This window comes from Gouania willdenowi, chromosome 2 (genome assembly GCF_900634775.1).
Source record: "Gouania willdenowi chromosome 2, fGouWil2.1, whole genome shotgun sequence".
Classification (NCBI taxonomy): Eukaryota; Metazoa; Chordata; class Actinopteri; order Blenniiformes; family Gobiesocidae; genus Gouania; species Gouania willdenowi.
The window spans coordinates 1716270-1736076 of NC_041045.1; the positions used below are offsets into that span (position 1 = coordinate 1716270).

A 19807-nucleotide genomic window follows, 5' to 3' on the forward strand; every position below is an offset into this window, starting at 1 on the left:
CTTAAAAATATATTAATATACACACAAACGCACAAAATAATTCCATAAACATACAAAGACAATAAAAAGGCACAAATCGACTCAAAAACACACAAAATAACGACAAATACAAACTATCCTAACGCAGCTTTCCAGTCAAGCAGAGTTCACTTCTTTTGTATTAAACTCTTTTAAAAACATTAGGGAACAGCTGATCAGCTGTTATATCTGATTAACGTTGGTGTAAAAGTGCTTAAATTAATAAATCCAAGAATCTTTGAAGCTTTTTGTTGATTTGTAGGTGATTGTTTGTGTGGAATTGTGTTGTTTTTCCTCCTCATGTTAGCTCATAGATGATCTGTTTTCTCCTCATTTCTCTCCAGTGGGTCGGTCGGGGGGCGTGGCCTTCTCCTCCAGCTCTGACCATGGTTTAAGAAGCCTCGGCGTGAACGAGGGACACGATGAGCAGCAGCTCAAAGGAAAACAGGCGGCGAGCAGTGACATCATCAGTGAGGACGTGCTCCGCCCCCCTGACCACACACCAGGTGATCACCCACCTGCATCTTCTCATGGTTTCATATCCAGGGGAAATAGAGCGTAGCGGCGTCACCTGCTCTACGATACGACCCTGTTTAATATCACTGATGTTTGTCTCCACATGTGGCTCCGCCTCATTATTCATCCTTATTATTAATATTTAAAAAGCACATATTGTCTATTTCCTGTGGGGGGTCGATTCCCTTTCTGAAACACTCCCAGGGTCTGAGGGCTTTGAAATGTGGGCGTGGCTTCAACAGTGTGTAGAGTACGAGTTCTCAGACCTATGCGACACATCAGGACGTAAACACACAACCTGTTTGTCATCAAACACACAAAGAAGGACAATAGAAAAGCTCACAAAATGATAAGAAAAATACACAAAACGACAATATAAACTCACGAAGGACAATTGATTTGCACAAAACAAGAATAGAAACACACAAAATGATTCCATAAACATACAAAATCAATATAAACGCACAAAACGACGACAAAAACACGTTAAAATGGCAAAAAAGAACAACAAAAACTCTCAAAATGATGACAAAAACAACACAAGACCACAATATAAACACACAGATGACAATAGAAATGCACAAAAACAAGAATAGAAACACACAAAATGATTCCATAAACATACAAAATCAATATAAACGCACAAAACGACGACAAAAACACGTTAAAATGGCAAAAAAGAACAACAAAAACTCTCAAAATGATGACAAAAACAACACAAGACCACAATATAAACACACAGATGACAATAGAAATGCACAAAAACAAGAATAGAAACACACAAAATGATTTCATAATCATACAAAGAAGAAAAATGCACAAAAGCGCAAAAAACAACAAAAAAACTTACAAAATGATAATAGAAATGCACTAAAAAAACAAACACAACATAACTTAAGCTTTGATCAGTGCTGCTTGTTTAGCTCACTGTGTGTTGTAAGTGTGTAAACGTGTTGGATGGATGTTGTCCATTCATCCATCCATCCATCCATCTCGTTCATCTCTTACACAGAGCCGTAGTCGTCCAATCAGAGTGACCTATGTGGTCATGATGCCCCTCCTACTGATTACTCTCAGATTACTTTTCCCACAGACAGGCCATCCATCACTCATCCATCCATCTATCCATCACTCTATCATCCATGTATCCATCACTCATCCATCCATCTATCTGTCCACCACTCTATCATCCATTCATCCATCTATCCATCCATCCATTACAACATCCATCCATCTATCCATCACTCTATCATCCATCCATCCATTCATCTATCTATCCATCTATTCATCACTCTATCATCCATCCATCCATCCATCCGTCCATCCATCTGTCCATCACTCTATTATCCATTCATACATTCATCCATCTATCCATTACTCTATCATCCATCCATCCATCCATCCATCTATCTATCATCCATCCATCCATTCATCCATCTATCCATCACTCTATCATCCATCCATCCATTCATCCATCTATCTATCACTCTATTATCCATCCATCCATTCATCCATCTATCCATCACTCTATTGTCCATCCATCCATTCATCCAGCTATCCATCTATTCATCACTCTATCATCCATCCATTCATCCATTCATCCATCTGTCCATCACTCTATTATCCATTCATACATTCATCCATCTATCCATTACTCTATCATCCATCCATCCATTCATCCATCTATCCATCACTCTATTGTCCATCCATCCATTCATCCATCTATCCATCACTCTATTGTCCATCCATCCATTCATCCATCTATCCATCACTCTATTATCCATCCATCCATTCATCCATCTATCCATCACTCTATTATCCATCCATCCATTCATCCATCTATCCATCACTCTATCATCCATCCATCCATTCATCCATCTATCCATCTATTCATCACTCTATCATCCATCCATCCATCCATCTGTCCATCACTCTATTATCCATTCATACATTCATCCATCTATCCATTACTCTATCATCCATCCATCCATCTATCTATCATCCATCTATCCATCACTCTATCATCCATCCATCCATTCATCCATCTATCTATCACTCTATTATCCATCCATCCATTCATCCATCTATCCATCACTCTATTGTCCATCCATCCATTCATCCAGCTATCCATCTATTCATCACTCTATCATCCATCCATTCATCCATTCATCCATCTGTCCATCACTCTATTATCCATTCATATATTCATCCATCTATCCATTACTCTATCATCCATCCATCCATCCATCTATCATCCATCCATCCATTCATCCATCTATCCATCATTCTATTATCCATCCATCCATTCATCCATCTATCCATCACTCTATCATCCATCCATCCATTCATCCATCTATCCATCACTCTATTGTCCATCCATCCATTCATCCATCTATCCATCACTCTATTGTCCATCCATCCATTCATCCATCTATCCATCACTCTATTATCCATCCATCCATTCATCCATCTATCCATCACTCTATTATCCATCCATCCATTCATCCATCTATCCATCACTCTATCATCCATCCATCCATTCATCCAGCTATCCATCTATTCATCACTCTATCATCCATCCATCCATCCATCTGTCCATCACTCTATTATCCATTCATACATTCATCCATCTATCCATTACTCTATCATCCATCCATCCATCCATCCATCTATCTATCATCCATCCATCCATTCATCCATCTATCTATCACTCTATTATCCATCCATCCATTCATCCATCTATCCATCACTCTATTGTCCATCCATCCATTCATCCAGCTATCCATCACTCTATTGTCCATCCATCCATTCATCCATCTATCCATCACTCTATTATCCATCCATCCATTCATCCATCTATCCATCACTCTATTATCCATCCATCCATTCATCCATCTATCCATCACTCTATCATCCATCCATCCATTCATCCATCTATCCATCTATTCATCACTCTATCATCCATCCATCCATCCATCCATCTGTCCATCACTCTATTATCCATTCATACATTCATCCATCCATCCATCTATCTATCATCCATCTATCCATCACTCTATTATCCATCCATCCATTCATCCATCTATCCATCACTCTATTGTCCATCCATCCATTCATCCATCTATCCATCACTCTATTATCCATCCATCCATTCATCCATCTATCCATCACTCTAATATCCATCCATCCATTCATCCATCTATCCATCACTCTATTGTCCATCCATCCATTCATCCATCTATCCATCACTCTATCATCCATCCATTCATCCATCTATTCATCACTCTATTATCCATCCATCCATTCATCCATCTATCCATCACTCTATCATCCATCCATCCATCACTCTATCATCCATCCATTCATCCATCTATCCATCACTCTATTATCCATCCATCCATTCATCCATCACTCTATCATCCATCCATCCATTCATCCATCTATCCATCTATTCATCACTCTATCATCCATCCATCCATCCATCCATCCATCCATCCATCCATCACTCTATCATCCATCCATCCATTCATCCATCTATCCATCTATTCATCACTCTATCATCCATCCATTCATCCATCTGTCCATCACTCTATTATCCATTCATACATTCATCCATCTATCCATTACTCTATCATCCATCCATCTATCATCCATCCATCCATTCATCCATCTATCCATCACTCTATTATCCATCCATCCATTCATCCATCTATCCATCACTCTATCATCCATCCATCCATTCATCCATCTATCCATCACTCTATTGTCCATCCATCCATTCATCCATCTATCCATCACTCTATTGTCCATCCATCCATTCATCCATCTATCCATCACTCTATTATCCATCCATCCATTCATCCATCTATCCATCACTCTATTATCCATCCATCCATTCATCCATCTATCCATCACTCTATCATCCATCCATCCATTCATCCATCTATCCATCTATTCATCACTCTATCATCCATCCATCCATCCATCCATCTGTCCATCACTCTATTATCCATTCATACATTCATCCATCCATCCATCTATCTATCATCCATCTATCCATCACTCTATTATCCATCCATCCATTCATCCATCTATCCATCACTCTATTGTCCATCCATCCATTCATCCATCTATCCATCACTCTATTATCCATCCATCCATTCATCCATCTATCCATCACTCTAATATCCATCCATCCATTCATCCATCTATCCATCACTCTATTGTCCATCCATCCATTCATCCATCTATCCATCACTCTATCATCCATCCATTCATCCATCTATTCATCACTCTATTATCCATCCATCCATTCATCCATCTATCCATCACTCTATCATCCATCCATCCATTCATCCATCTATCCATCACTCTATCATCCATCCATTCATCCATCTATCCATCACTCTATTATCCATCCATCCATTCATCCATCTATCCATCACTCTATCATCCATCCATCCATTCATCCATCTATCCATCTATTCATCACTCTATCATCCATCCATCCATCCATCCATCCATCTGTCCATCACTCTATTATCCATTCATACATTCATCCATCTATCCATTACTCTATCATCCATCCATCCATCCATCCATCTATCTATCATCCATCTATCCATCACTCTATTATCCATCCATCCATTCATCCATCTATCCATCACTCTATTGTCCATCCATCCATTCATCCATCTATCCATCACTCTAATATCCATCCATCCATTCATCCATCTATCCATCACTCTATCATCCATCCATTCATCCATCTATTCATCACTCTATTATCCATCCATCCATTCATCCATCTATCCATCACTCTATCATCCATCCATCCATCTATCCATCACTCTATCATCCATCCATTTATCCATCCGTCCATACTTTCATCCATCAATCCAATACTCCATCCATTCATCCATTCATTCATTCATCCATCATCACTCCATCTATTCATCACTCCATCCACCCATTACTCCATCCATCTATCCATCACTCTATCATCCATTCATCTATCTATCACTCCATCATCCATCCATCCACCCATTCATCCATCCATCACTCCATCATCCATCCATCCATCCATCCATCCATCCGCCCATGCTGTGTGTATCCTGCTCCACTCAGACTCAGTCTAATGAGGCTGTGTTTCCTTTGTGCAGCTGTAGAATATAGAATGTAGAATATGAGATAAATCCCTGAGGGCGAGTGAAGCCACTGTTCACACTGTGTTAGTGACACTCTAATAAGACGCCGTCCTATGATGAATCGCCGCCGTCGTATAAATGGCCCACTTAATGTAGCCGCAGCGTCCCCCACGCTGCAGAAAAGTAGGATTCACTCTGTGGGAGGGAGCTGCTGTTTCATTACAGGAGGATGAGATCACAGCAAAGTAGAGGAAACTATGAAAAGTACTGAGACATGGACGAGAAAAGACAGACATGGACTTATTAAGATGATGTCATCAGGAAGTAAAGGAGGATCAGCACCACGGAGCTGTCCACTGTGTTTTTAATGTCCCACACGTTTCCTCAGGCACCAACGTAAACAGAACACCAGTCCATCGTTGCACCCTGTGAGTCTAAACACTAACTTAAGCGGTGCAGAAGTGGGTGTGGCCTCATGAATGGGGTTCAGTCACACCCCACAGTGCACACACACACACACACACACACACATACACACAGAGTCACAGTGAGTGATTTAAGGCCAGCAGTATCACAGCGTTATAGGTCATTGTCTAAATGAAGCGTGGTGGAACAGTCGTGTGCTGTGACCTTTCCGTCGGATGCTGGTGGGATGAGCGTCTTACATCTCTGACATTAACGACCTGCTCTTCCTTTTCTTCTCCTCCACCTTCTCTCTGCCACTCCTCCTTTCCTTCCTGTTGTTCAGCTCATCTCTGAGGCGAGGTGGGAGAATCAATAGTGTTTTACTGTTACACTGTACATATTATTTATGTATTTTTATATTATTTTATTCATCTGCCTGTTCATAATTTTACAGTTGGAAAACAAGCAGGACTGCAGCCCTCGAGGATGCTAGAGATGTAGATTTATTTCCAAAATGTTTCTCTTTGTGCACAGATCAGTCTGAGGGCCGAACTGAAGACTCTGGAGGCCCGACTTTGGCCCCCGGGCCTTGAGTTTGAAACATGAGATTGTAGTTGAGAATGAAACCAGTTTAGCATGTCTGTTATTTAATGTCTGTGTGAAAATGTCTCTGATAATTAGCTCAACATGTCCCTCAGCTTCTATAATCAGCTGTTTGGATAGAGTTTAGATATAGATAGATATAGATAGATAGAGTTTAGATATAGATAGATAGAGTTTAGATATAGATAGATAGAGTTTAGATAGATAGAGTTGAGATCGATAGTTTAGATATATGTAGATAGATCGTTTAGATAGAGTTTAGATAGATATAGTTTAGATATAGATAGAGTTTACCTAGAGATAGTTTAGATATAGATAGAGTTTAGCTAAAGATAGATATAGTTTAGATATAGTTTAGATATAGTTTAGATATAGATAGATATAGTTTAGATATAGATTGATATAGTTTAGATAGATAGATAGATAGATAAAGTTTAGATAGATAGAGTTTAGATCTATAGTTTAGATATATGTAGATAGATCGTTTAGATAGATATAGTTTAGATATAGATAGAGTTTAGCTAGAGATAGTTTAGATATAGATAGAGTTTAGATAGAGATAGATAGAGTTTAGATAGATAGAGTTTAGATCTATAGTTTAGATATATGTAGATAGATCGTTTAGATAGATATAGTTTAGATATAGATAGAGTTTAGCTAGAGATAGTTTAGATATAGATAGAGATAGATAGAGTTTAGATAGAGATAGATAGAGTTTAGATATATATTGATATAGTTTAGATAGATAGATAGATAAAGTTTAGATAGATAGAGTTTAGATCGATAGTTTAGATATATATAGATAGATCGTTTAGATAGAGTTTAGATAGATAGAGTTTAGCTAGAGATAGTTTAGATATAGATAGAGTTTAGATATAGATAGATAGAGTTTAGATAGAGATAGATCGATATAGTTTAGATAGATAGATAGATAAAGTTTAGATAGATAGAGTTTAGATCGATAGTTTAGATATATGTAGATAGATCGTTTAGATAGAGTTTAGATAGATAGAGTTTAGCTAGAGATAGTTTAGATATAGATAGAGTTTAGATATAGATAGATAGAGTTTAGATAGAGATAGATCGATAGAGTTTAGATATAGATAGATCGATAGAGTTTAGATATAGATAGATAAAGTTTAGATAGAGTTTAGGTATAGATAGATAGTTTAGATAGATAGATAGATATAGTTTAGATAGACAGATAGAGTTTAGATAGATGTGGGAGCAGGACACACTATTGTTACTAGCTTAATGAATCCTAGAACTTTAACGTGTCCTCTTTGTTCCAGAATCAGCTGTAGCGTGCTCGTCCTCTGCTGCTGCTGATGATGATGGTGATGGTGATGATGATGGTGAGATGGAGGACACCACTACCCCCACCATGACCCACCCGGTCCACCCACACCTACAGTTCTGTGCTAGCCGCCACACAGACCGGGTCTACCTGTACTCTAAGGTACGTGAGAACATGCAAACTGCATCACTGCTCCAAGATCAGCCTGTGTCCATGTTGTTGTCCAACGGTCCCTGAAAGTCTCATAATAATGCTGTGTTGTTGCCATGACGATTACACGACTTTCCATTTGGATTTGTTCCAGACCAATCTTCCTAAAATAACTTAATATAACACATTAAATAAACATTTTTTTGAGTGAGTCACATGACTTCAGCAGAAGCTGTTTTAATTTCTGGAACCTGAGATCAAAGGAGCTTCCATTTTCAGTGGGCGTGGCTGTGTGCGCTGCTGATTGGTGGAGAGAGTGAGTGATGTCATTGCCTTTGATATTTGGGCCTATATAAGCTGTGTTCTCTGCGTGTCTCTGAGCAATTCTTCATACTTCAGTGATTTTCTGAGCATCAGAAGAAGTCAGTGAAAGAGTTTTAAAGCTTTATTAGATTTTTAACTTTAAAATAAGAATATTAAGGCGAACTAAGGACTAACAGGGCTTTAACCAATATGAAGTCCATTGCAAAGAAAGTGGGACAGGCTCCTCCCACATCCTCATCAAAACAACAGGATTTCTTTCAGCATCTCATCGATGAATTAAATGATCTGAAGGATGTGATCAAGAAACGATCTGAAATACACAAAGAACTAGAGGCTAAAGAAAGAAAGAAGATCCAGGAAATAAAGGAAACCTATGAAGATAAATTAAAGGAGGCTCAGGACGAGTGCAGCTGGCTCTCTGCTGAACTGCAGGTTTCTCAGGACGAGTGCAGCTGGCTTTCTGAAGAACTGCAGCTTTCTCAGGACCAGCGCAGCTGGCTCTCTGATGAACTGCAGCTTTCTCAGGACAAGTGCAGCGGGCTCTCTGATGAACTGCAGCTTTCTCAGGACAAGTGCAGCGGGCTCTCTGATGAACTGCAGCTTTCTCAGGACAAGTGCAGCGGGCTCTCTGATGAACTGCAGCTTTCTCAGGACAAGTGCAGCGGGCTCTCTGATGAACTGCAGCTTTCTCAGGACAAGTGCAGCGGGCTCTCTGATGAACTGCAGCTTTCTCAGGACAAGTGCAGAACCCTCTCCTCTGAGCTCATGGAGAGCAAGAACCAGTCGGCCATGCTCTCTGCAGAACTGGAGTTCTATAAGAACCAATCGAGTCTGTCCTCCTCAAACCACATGGAGGCCAATGAGCAGAAGAACACGTGTGACAAAAGCACAGACACATGTGACCAGGTGTGGACAACACAACAGGTTGACAACAATGTTTGTCTCCCACAAGAACCTGATCAGCTGTTAATACCAGTTAATCAAGGGCCCACTACCAGTATGGTGGACTACTCCCAGCTCCCTCAGCGGCTAGTACCAGCATACAAAGACCCCGATACTGGGATGGTCCACTGTGGTGAGCCCATATACCCAGTATACCCAGACCCCAAAACTGGTGTGGTCTACCAATACCAGCCCACATCAGATGGACAGTTCTGCGCCGTGAACCTGGATTTTCAGTTCCTGGTCTCTGAATGCTTCCAGCCCTCTTCAGAGAATATGGAACAGGACCAAGAACTCTCCAAGGAACTGGGTCAGAGTACGGACCAGGACCAAGGACTGGCCAAGGAACTGGGTCAGAGTACGGACCAGGACCAAGGACTGGCCAAGGAACTGGGTCAGAGTACGGACCAGGACCAAGGACTGGCCAAGGAACTGGGTCAGAGTACGGACCAGGACCAAGGACTGGCCAAGGAACTGGCTCAGAGTACAGACCAGGACGATAGGTCATCTGTCAAAGAGGACAAGGAGCAGCTGAACAATCTGTCCTCAGACCAGAAGGAGAATGAAGTCGAGAAAGAAGCAAAGAAAGGAAAGCGCAGAAAGAAGCGTAGACCTAGACATTAGAATAAGTCGTCACATTTAGGTTCACTTAAGATTGGACAGATTTCTTCTGCTGGACAATTATTTCATAATAAAAGAGTTCATTTGATTGATCTCTACTCTTTTGTTGTCCTGATCCTTTGATCCTTTGTATTTGTGACACTTTAAGAGTAAAACATAAATGTGTCTCTAATTGTGCAGAAGAAACCATAAAACCATGTGATGTAATTTTTTACATGGTAAAAAAGTTAGTTAAAGGCCCTTTAACATCACATTTTAAACATTCCCTATTAAACAACCTGAATGAAACTTAATGCATTTATATTACATTTTTAATTTACATTTTTTGGTTTTAAAAATAGGTTTTTAGTTGATTTATTTTTGTTTTTAAAAAAAGGTTTTTTTTTTTTTTTTACAAAAAATAAGAGGTTTTTGCTTAATTTTTTTTTTGTTTGTTTTAAAAAAAACACCAGATCTTTGTTGACCTCTGACCTTTATCTGTTAATTCTCCTGTTGCTTGTGTTCCCACACACACACACACACACACGCACGCACGCACGCACACTTTTTAGCAGATAAAGCTGTGTTCATTGAGTCTGTGTCTGTAGTTTAACCTCAGTGTGTCTGATGATGATGGTGAGATGGAGGACACCACTACCCCCACCATGACCCACCCGGTCCACCCACACCTACAGTTCTGTGCTAGCCGCCACACAGACCGGGTCTACCTGTACTCTAAGGTACGTGAGAACATGCAAACTGCATCACTGCTCCAAGATCAGCCTGTGTCCATGTTGTTGTCCAACGGTCCCTGAAAGTCTCATAATAATGCTGTGTTGTTGCCATGACGATTACACGACTTTCCATTTGGATTTGTTCCAGACCAATCTTCCTAAAATAACTTAATATAACACATTAAATAAACATTTTTTTGAGTGAGTCACATGACTTCAGCAGAAGCTGTTTTAATTTCTGGAACCTGAGATCAAAGGAGCTTCCATTTTCAGTGGGCGTGGCTGTGTGCGCTGCTGATTGGTGGAGAGAGTGAGTGATGTCATTGCCTTTGATATTTGGGCCTATATAAGCTGTGTTCTCTGCGTGTCTCTGAGCAATTCTTCATACTTCAGTGATTTTCTGAGCATCAGAAGAAGTCAGTGAAAGAGTTTTAAAGCTTTATTAGATTTTTAACTTCAAAATAAGAAGATTAAGGCGAACTAAGGACTAACAGGGCTTTAACCAATATGAAGTCCATTGCAAAGAAAGTGGGACAGGCTCCTCCCACATCCTCATCAAAACAACAGGATTTCTTTCAGCATCTCATCGATGAATTAAATGATCTGAAGGATGTGATCAAGAAACGATCTGAAATACACAAAGAACTAGAGGCTAAAGAAAGAAAGAAGATCCAGGAAATAAAGGAAACCTATGAAGATAAATTAAAGGAGGCTCAGGACGAGTGCAGCTGGCTCTCTGCTGAACTGCAGGTTTCTCAGGACGAGTGCAGCTGGCTTTCTGAAGAACTGCAGCTTTCTCAGGACCAGCGCAGCTGGCTCTCTGATGAACTGCAGCTTTCTCAGGACAAGTGCAGCTGGCTCTCTGCTGAACTGCAGGTTTCTCAGGACGAGTGCAGCGGGCTCTCTGATGAACTGCAGCTTTCTCAGGACAAGTGCAGCGGGCTCTCTGATGAACTGCAGCTTTCTCAGGACAAGTGCAGCGGGCTCTCTGATGAACTGCAGCTTTCTCAGGACAAGTGCAGCGGGCTCTCTGATGAACTGCAGCTTTCTCAGGACAAGTGCAGCGGGCTCTCTGATGAACTGCAGCTTTCTCAGGACAAGTGCAGCGGGCTCTCTGATGAACTGCAGCTTTCTCAGGACAAGTGCAGAACCCTCTCCTCTGAGCTCATGGAGAGCAAGAACCAGTCGACCATGCTCTCTGCAGAACTGGAGTTCTATAAGAACCAATCGAGTCTGTCCTCCTCAAACCACATGGAGGCCAATGAGCAGAAGAACACGTGTGACAAAAGCACAGACACATGTGACCAGGTGTGGACAACACAACAGGTTGACAACAATGTTTGTCTCCCACAAGAACCTGATCAGCTGTTAATACCAGTTAATCAAGGGCCCACTACCAGTATGGTGGACTACTCCCAGCTCCCTCAGCGGCTAGTACCAGCATACAAAGACCCCGATACTGGGATGGTCCACTGTGGTGAGCCCATATACCCAGTATACCCAGACCCCAAAACTGGTGTGGTCTACCAATACCAGCCCACATCAGATGGACAGTTCTGCGCCGTGAACCTGGATTTTCAGTTCCTGGTCTCTGAATGCTTCCAGCCCTCTTCAGAGAATATGGAACAGGACCAAGAACTCTTCAAGGAACTGGGTCAGAGTACGGACCAGGACCAAGGACTGGCCAAGGAACTGGGTCAGAGTACGGACCAGGACCAAGGACTGGCCAAGGAACTGGGTCAGAGTACGGACCAGGACCAAGGACTGGCCAAGGAACTGGGTCAGAGTACGGACCAGGACCAAGGACTGGCCAAGGAACTGGGTCAGAGTACGGACCAGGACCAAGGACTGGCCAAGGAACTGGGTCAGAGTACGGACCAGGACCAAGGACTGGCCAAGGAACTGGGTCAGAGTACGGACCAGGACCAAGGACTGGCCAAGGAACTGGGTCAGAGTACGGACCAGGACCAAGGACTGGCCAAGGAACTGGCTCAGAGTACAGACCAGGACGATAGGTCATCTGTCAAGAGGACAAGGAGCAGCTGAACAATCTGTCCTCAGACCAGAAGGAGAATGAAGTCGAGAAAGAAGCAAAGAAAGGAAAGCGCAGAAAGAAGCGTAGACCTAGACATTAGAATAAGTCGTCACATTTAGGTTCACTTAAGATTGGACAGATTTCTTCTGCTGGACAATTATTTCATAATAAAAGAGTTCATTTGATTGATCTCTACTCTTTTGTTGTCCTGATCCTTTGATCCTTTGTATTTGTGACACTTTAAGAGTAAAACATAAATGTGTCTCTAATTGTGCAGAAGAAACCATAAAACCATGTGATGTAATTTTTTACATGGTAAAAAAGTTAGTTAAAGGCCCTTTAACATCACATTTTAAACATTCCCTATTAAACAACCTGAATGAAACTTAATGCATTTATATTACATTTTTAATTTACATTTTTTGGTTTTAAAAATAGGTTTTTAGTTGATTTATTTTTGTTTTTAAAAAAAGGTTTTTTTTTTTTTTTTACAAAAAATAAGAGGTTTTTGCTTAATTTTTTTTTTGTTTGTTTTAAAAAAAACACCAGATCTTTGTTGACCTCTGACCTTTATCTGTTAATTCTCCTGTTGCTTGTGTTCCCACACACACACACACACACACACGCACGCACGCACGCACACTTTTTAGCAGATAAAGCTGTGTTCATTGAGTCTGTGTCTGTAGTTTAACCTCAGTGTGTCTGTCACTGCTCTCACTGAGCTCCTCCTATTGATCTCATTGTGACGCTCATGTTTCATTGATGAGAATCAGGTTTCTCTCACAGACACAGACATGAGGTTTAGGAGGAGAACACTGAATATAACCCTAAGGAGGCGATACGATAAGCGTCCCCCGCTGTCGTTTAAATGATAAAGTGGAGGAATCAGGGCTGTAAAGCTGTCACATGAGGATAATCCAGGGTGTGTGAGATTCACTCAGAGACTAAATCACACACATCTGATGCCAGCGTTAGAATGAGAAGGAAAAAAGAATGAGAAACGTTCAGCGTTAAATGTTTCTGAACCTGCTCAACACGTCTAATTTTATCACGCTAGGATCTCTGACTCACCCTCACAGTACGATACCACTTATTATTTTTTATTCTTTAAGCCAGTGAGTAAAATGTTCTATTTAGATGTATAGGAGCATTTTTATATTTTAAAAATGGAATGCAAAATGAAAAAAAATAAATGAATACAAAAACTCCCAAGATTCTTCCCCCCCCCCCAAAAAAAAGAAAAACAAAACAATTTTTTTTTTTTAAATATACAAAAAAATTTAAAAGAAAAAATCTCACAAAATTAAAAAATCTAAAAAAAAACCTATCTCTCAAACATATTGATTAAAAAAAACACAACTTGCAAAATAAAAATCTAAAAAATAAAAATGCAAAAAAATAAAAATCACTTAGAGGATTTAATGAGGGGAAAATATAGTGTCCCTTTAAACCAGAAAGAAATGTTTATCACATGATCAACATTCATGACGACATTTAGAATTATTAGCACAGGAAAGTGTCATTTTGTATGACTTTGTCATTTAAAATGACATAAAGATGCACAAAACGACAACATAAACACAATAAATGACAAAGTCATTACACAAAGTAAATCCAAATGTCATCGTTTTCTGTGTTTTTGTGTCATTTTTATTGTTTTTGGATTATTTTTGTGTTTTTGGAGTAATTTAGTGTGTTATTCTGGCCTCACTGACCCTGAGGAGGACATGTGTGTGTAGATGATGAGTTATCGTATATATATTATATTAATAATATATAATGTATTAGACAAAGGAGCCACAGATGGAAACAATCATAAAATAGAAATGTTTTATGAAAGCACACACACACACACACACTATTCCCTCCTTCCTCCCCCATCATATTTATTTTATTTAAATCTAAATAAACATGGTGTCCTGTTGACAACACATTTGCTATGTGGATGATAATATCTGTGGTATTAACCAGTATTAACCAGTATTACCTCTGCTGAGGAACCAGTTTATAAATGTGCTGGTTTCACCTCAACCAATAAAAACGGAGACGCTGTTCAATATCACGATTGTTTTTTTTTTTTACTACATTTAACCAATCATAGCTGAAGCTGTAGAATATAGAGTGATTATGTGTAATTACACAGACACACAGTCTGAACTCTGTTTCTATTCTCACACACTCCTCATTATGTTCCCTCACACACACACACACACACGCTGTCACACCTTGCTTCAAACTTACACTCCCTCCATGTAAAGGATCCTTGGTTAATCACCATGGAAACCAATAAAGGATGAATCACATTCCACAACATTCAGTTTGAGTTGGTGATAATTGGAATAAATGTGATAGAAGTCTGACTTACAGGATGAGAGCCGTTGTTCATGAGCTCAGAAATCACTGAATAAATTCATATAAAGAACCTGTTTCTCACCTGCACGTTTAAGAAGTTAAAGCAGACGTGGGTCACAGGAGATCCCCAAGGTAAACGCACAAAATGACTCCAAAAAATACACAACAGTAATACACAAAAGGACAATAAATCATGCAAAACGGCAATAATGATACAAACAGACTCCAAAAATACACAAAATGACAACAAACGCACATAAAATGACAAAAAAAAATCACAAAATGACAATAAATACACAATTTGAGAACAGTAATACACAGAATCACACTAAATAATGCAATACAGCATAAAAATACAGACAAAGGCTTTAAAATACACTAAATGACAATAAATAATGCACAACGGCAATTATATTACACAAAATGACTCCAAAAAAGCACAATATGACAAAAAAATATACACAACATTAAAACAAAATACACAAGATGATGAAAAATTAATACAAAACAACCATAAAAATACACACAATGACAATAAATAATGCAAAACAGCAACAAAAATAGTGCACACTATGGCTTAAAAATACAGAAAATGACAAAAAAAAAATACAGAAAATGACAAAGAAAAAATACAGAAAATGACTAAAAATACATGAATACACAAAATAACGGTAAATAATGCAAAATGGCAATAAAATAAGACACAATGACTACAAAAAACCCACACAATGACTACAAAAATGCTCAAATTGACAAAATATTTCACAAAATGACAATGTATAATGCAAAACAGCAATAAGAAAATGCACAAAATAACCAGAAAATAGACAAAATGATAACAGTAATACACAAAAGGACAATAAATAATGCTAACCGGTAATAAGAATACACAAAATGGCATAAAATAAAATAAATACTAAACAACCAAAAAAAATACACTAAATGACTCCAAAAAGACACACAATTACAAAAAAATACACGTGTATGTGTGTGTGTGACACTTCTCTGAGTCTAATAATAATAATAATAATAATAATAATGATGTTAATCTGAATCTTTCAGGACGGAGCTCCGTTGAATCTCAGCTTTGTTCCTCTGAACATTAAAGTGAACAACTGGGAGGAGCTTCCTGAGGAGTTCCGCCTCCAGCAGGAGAACCACAACCAGGTGTGTGTGCGTGTGTGTGTGTGTGTGCGTGCATGTGTGCGCGAGTGATGCATGTGCAGACCTCAGCCATCCTTCCCCGTGTTTTTATGTTGATGGATCGCGGCGCTAACGGCTAACGTAGCACGTTGCTAACGGCTAATGTAGCACGCTGCAGCTGTCTCTCTGTAAATCACACATAGTTTAAACGCCTCCGCTGTCGTTTAGGATCAATACTGAGCTCTGATTGGTCCATCACTCAGCAGCACATCCACATGTTTGCACACATCACTCCATTAGCGTGCTCCATGTCTGCGTACACACACACTGCCTCTCACCTTTTAACCTCCATCTGCACTATAACATTTCACCCTAAAGGTTTGAACCCAGGCTGATATTAAAGCTTTATAATCCACAATGACCTCACAAAGGTTTTAGTATTAATTTAACATCTTGTAATTTAACAGCTACAAAAAAAACACAAGCATTTCATACATGAATGTTCTTAACTGATTAAAAACAGAGATTATAAATCAAATGATGCGTTGTTTTGTGTCATTTTGTGTGTTTGGCAGTTATTTTCTGTATGATTTGGTTATTTATTTTACTTATTTCATAATTTGTTTTACTAATGATGACAAAATGATGTAATAAAATCATGTCGAGAGCATTTCTAAAGGACATTTCAAAATAAAAGTATCACTCTGCTTTATTTAGTGACAGGATAGTTAATGCAAAACAAATGAAATTAATAAATTGGTAATATAAAAACAAAATCTGACAGGAAGATGTATTTAAAATTAAAATGTATAAATATGTCCAGTAATTTATTAAATAAACCTTCAAATAACTCTGATTATTTATCAAAAAAACCCACTAGAAAACGTGTTTTTGCTCCGTCAAAGACTCACAATGTCTCACAACATGTTTGATGTAGAGGTGAACGTCACAGAATTTACTTTAACGAATCAAAGATGAGCATTTAACGACTAATGAAGGACAAATAACATCAGGACGGCTGAAAGTGAGCATGAACACAGGTTGAGTCCCACTGTGAAGATCAAAGTCACGTGTTTCTAAAGGTGGTTTAAAGCTGAGCTGAAGCTGGATTTGGATGCAGACGTTGGTAAAGTTGAGCCGATTACAAAGACATAAAAAGCTGAGGCTTTTTGATTTGATCACATTACGTTTGTCTCTGAGCAGGAAATAAAAGTTTATATTTTAGTGACTTCAGGCAGCGCTCGTCATCTCGTCTGTAATGAGTCGTCTAAAGAGCGTCTGCCTGTTGAGTTTCACTCTGACTGAGCTCATTGTCTCACTCACTGTCATAAAAGCTGTGTGTGTGTGTGTGTGTGTGTAAATAGCCCATTAGCTGTGTGCACCTCATCCAGAGTGAATCTCTTTGAATGTGTGACTTTGATGGATTCTGTTCAGCTGTGTGGAAATAAAAAAAAAAAAAAAAAAAAAAAAAAACGCTTTGTTTTCAGCTCAGAAAGTGCTTTTTCTCCCTGAAATAAAAAGGCTTTTCTGTAAAAGAATCTCTGATGTTTAAACTATCAATTTATGATGAAGTCTGCAGACGGACTCAGAGGTGATGGGTCGCAGCGCCGAGGTCAGCGACTCAATTTAAAACAATCTCAGTCAAAGGAGCAGAAAACGCAAAGTGCTATGAATATTAAAGAGATTCTAAAGCAGTGGTTCTCACCCTTTTCAGCACCCGACCCCCAAAATTAGTTTAAACTGGTAAAATATGGGCATTAAAAATTGTGAATGTGGTTAAATTGGCAAAAATAAACATCATTTGTGGTGAAAAGAGGTAAAAAGTCACAATAATGGGTCAGCATGTGTAACATTAGGTGGAAAGTGTTTACAAGTGCTGAACATGTCTGGAAAGTGGAAAGAATGTGCAGAAAATGCATTGAAACGGGAGTAATTTAGCAAAAATGCATTAAAAGGAGCAAAAATATGGCAGGTTTGGTGTAGTTGCAGAAAAAATGTAAAAATAAGCAAAAATGGTGGAAAAGGTGGTGAAATGGGATTTTAAAAACCACAGAAATTGGTTAAAGGTTGCAAATTGTGCATAATAGAATTTAAAAATGTAGATAAAATGTATTTAAACTAGCAAAATATGGGCATTAGAAATTGTGAAAGTGTTTAAAAGTAACAATAATGGGTCAACATATGTGACACTAAGTGTGAAAAGTGACAGGAAGTTTATTATTAAGTATATAGTCATTTTAAAGATGTAAATCCTTGATTCAATCAGAAATAAAATAGGTTAAAGGGACCAAAAATGGTGGAAAAGGTGGTGAAATGGGTTCAAAGTGTCAGTATTGGCCTAAAAATGGCAGAAAAAAAACCAGGAACAATTAGTTTATACTGGCATGACGAATGATGAATGTGGTTAAATTGGCAAAAATCATGAAATAAGGTGAAAAGAGGTTAAAAGTGACAATAATGGGTCAACATATGTGACATTAGGTGTAAAAATGGTGGAAAGGGTTTATAAGTGCTGAACATGTCTGGAAAGTGTAAAAAAATGAAGAAAAGGCATTGAAATATTGGTGTAGTTGCAGAAAAAGGGTAAAAATAAGCAAAAATGGGCTCAAGTTGTTTAATTCTTAGTTTCTTGAGGCATCTGGCAACCCACTCCCAGTGTCTCGCAACCCCAGATGGGGTCTTGACCCCAAGGTTGAGAAGCCCTGTTCTAATGGAAGTGTGAGGAGAACGCTCTAAGCCTTTTTGAAAGCCGTTCTTCTGCTCCAGGAATAAAATAGTTCTCCCTATGTCGCTGTCCCAGGTGCTGAAGTTCCTCCAGGAGTGGAGCACGCTCTCCTCCATGAAGCAGAAGCTGCTCAGACGCAGTGGGATCCTGTTCCACAGCCCCACCCTGGGCCTCCAGCGGTTAGCCTCCACCCAGCGCCCCCACACCAGCACCAGAAGGTAATACACCTTTAAATGAAGAACACATCAAAGGGTTTAAAGATCAAAGGAAACCACCCACAAACATTAGTAATCTCCATAAAAAGAATTACAATGAAAATCAATAATGTTATTAAATATAATCAAAAATAATTCTACATAAAACAATAAAATTCATTCATTTTCTGACTCACTTATTCTTTATTCACACAATGACATGACATCCAAAGCGACGACAGGAAGTGGATCACATTTAAAGTGTTTAAAGACAATAAAAGGTTAAAAATGAGCCAAAGATGAATGTTTATCCAGGGCCGTGAACCTAATCATGCAGTGAGTGGGACGCCTGTTTGATTTATTCACTAATCACAACCAATCAGGCTCCGGCGTGTGCTCAGTGGGGCGCACACACACACACACACACCAGCCCTAATGCACTTGGTGTGTGTGTGTGTGTGTGTGTGTGTGTGTGTGTGTGTGTGTTGTTGCTGATTGGTTGACTTTTGGAGGAGATCAGAGGGTTTTAATCCACTTTGGAAGAAGTTTGCACAAATATTGGCTCCATATGATTTCCTGGGAGGAAGTCGGTCGACAAAGAAGATTTGTGGCTTTTATTTTG

The 19807-nt window shown here is 39.1% G+C and overlaps 1 protein-coding gene across 2 annotated transcripts in view; it reads left to right on the top strand.

Moving 5' to 3' along the window:
- zranb3 (zinc finger, RAN-binding domain containing 3) overlaps positions 1–19807 on the top strand; it is a 64892-nt gene that overhangs the window by 25900 nt on the left and 19185 nt on the right. For both annotated transcript variants that reach the window (XR_003675377.1, XM_028464925.1), the window contains 5 exons: positions 363–524; positions 7982–8148; positions 10611–10742; positions 16186–16290; positions 19067–19209. Coding sequence is in view for 1 of the 2 variants with exons in the window: in XM_028464925.1 (XP_028320726.1) it covers positions 363–524; positions 7982–8148; positions 10611–10742; positions 16186–16290; positions 19067–19209 (709 nt within the window). In the remaining variant the exon portion in view is untranslated. The remainder of the gene's footprint in view (positions 1–362; positions 525–7981; positions 8149–10610; positions 10743–16185; positions 16291–19066; positions 19210–19807) is intronic.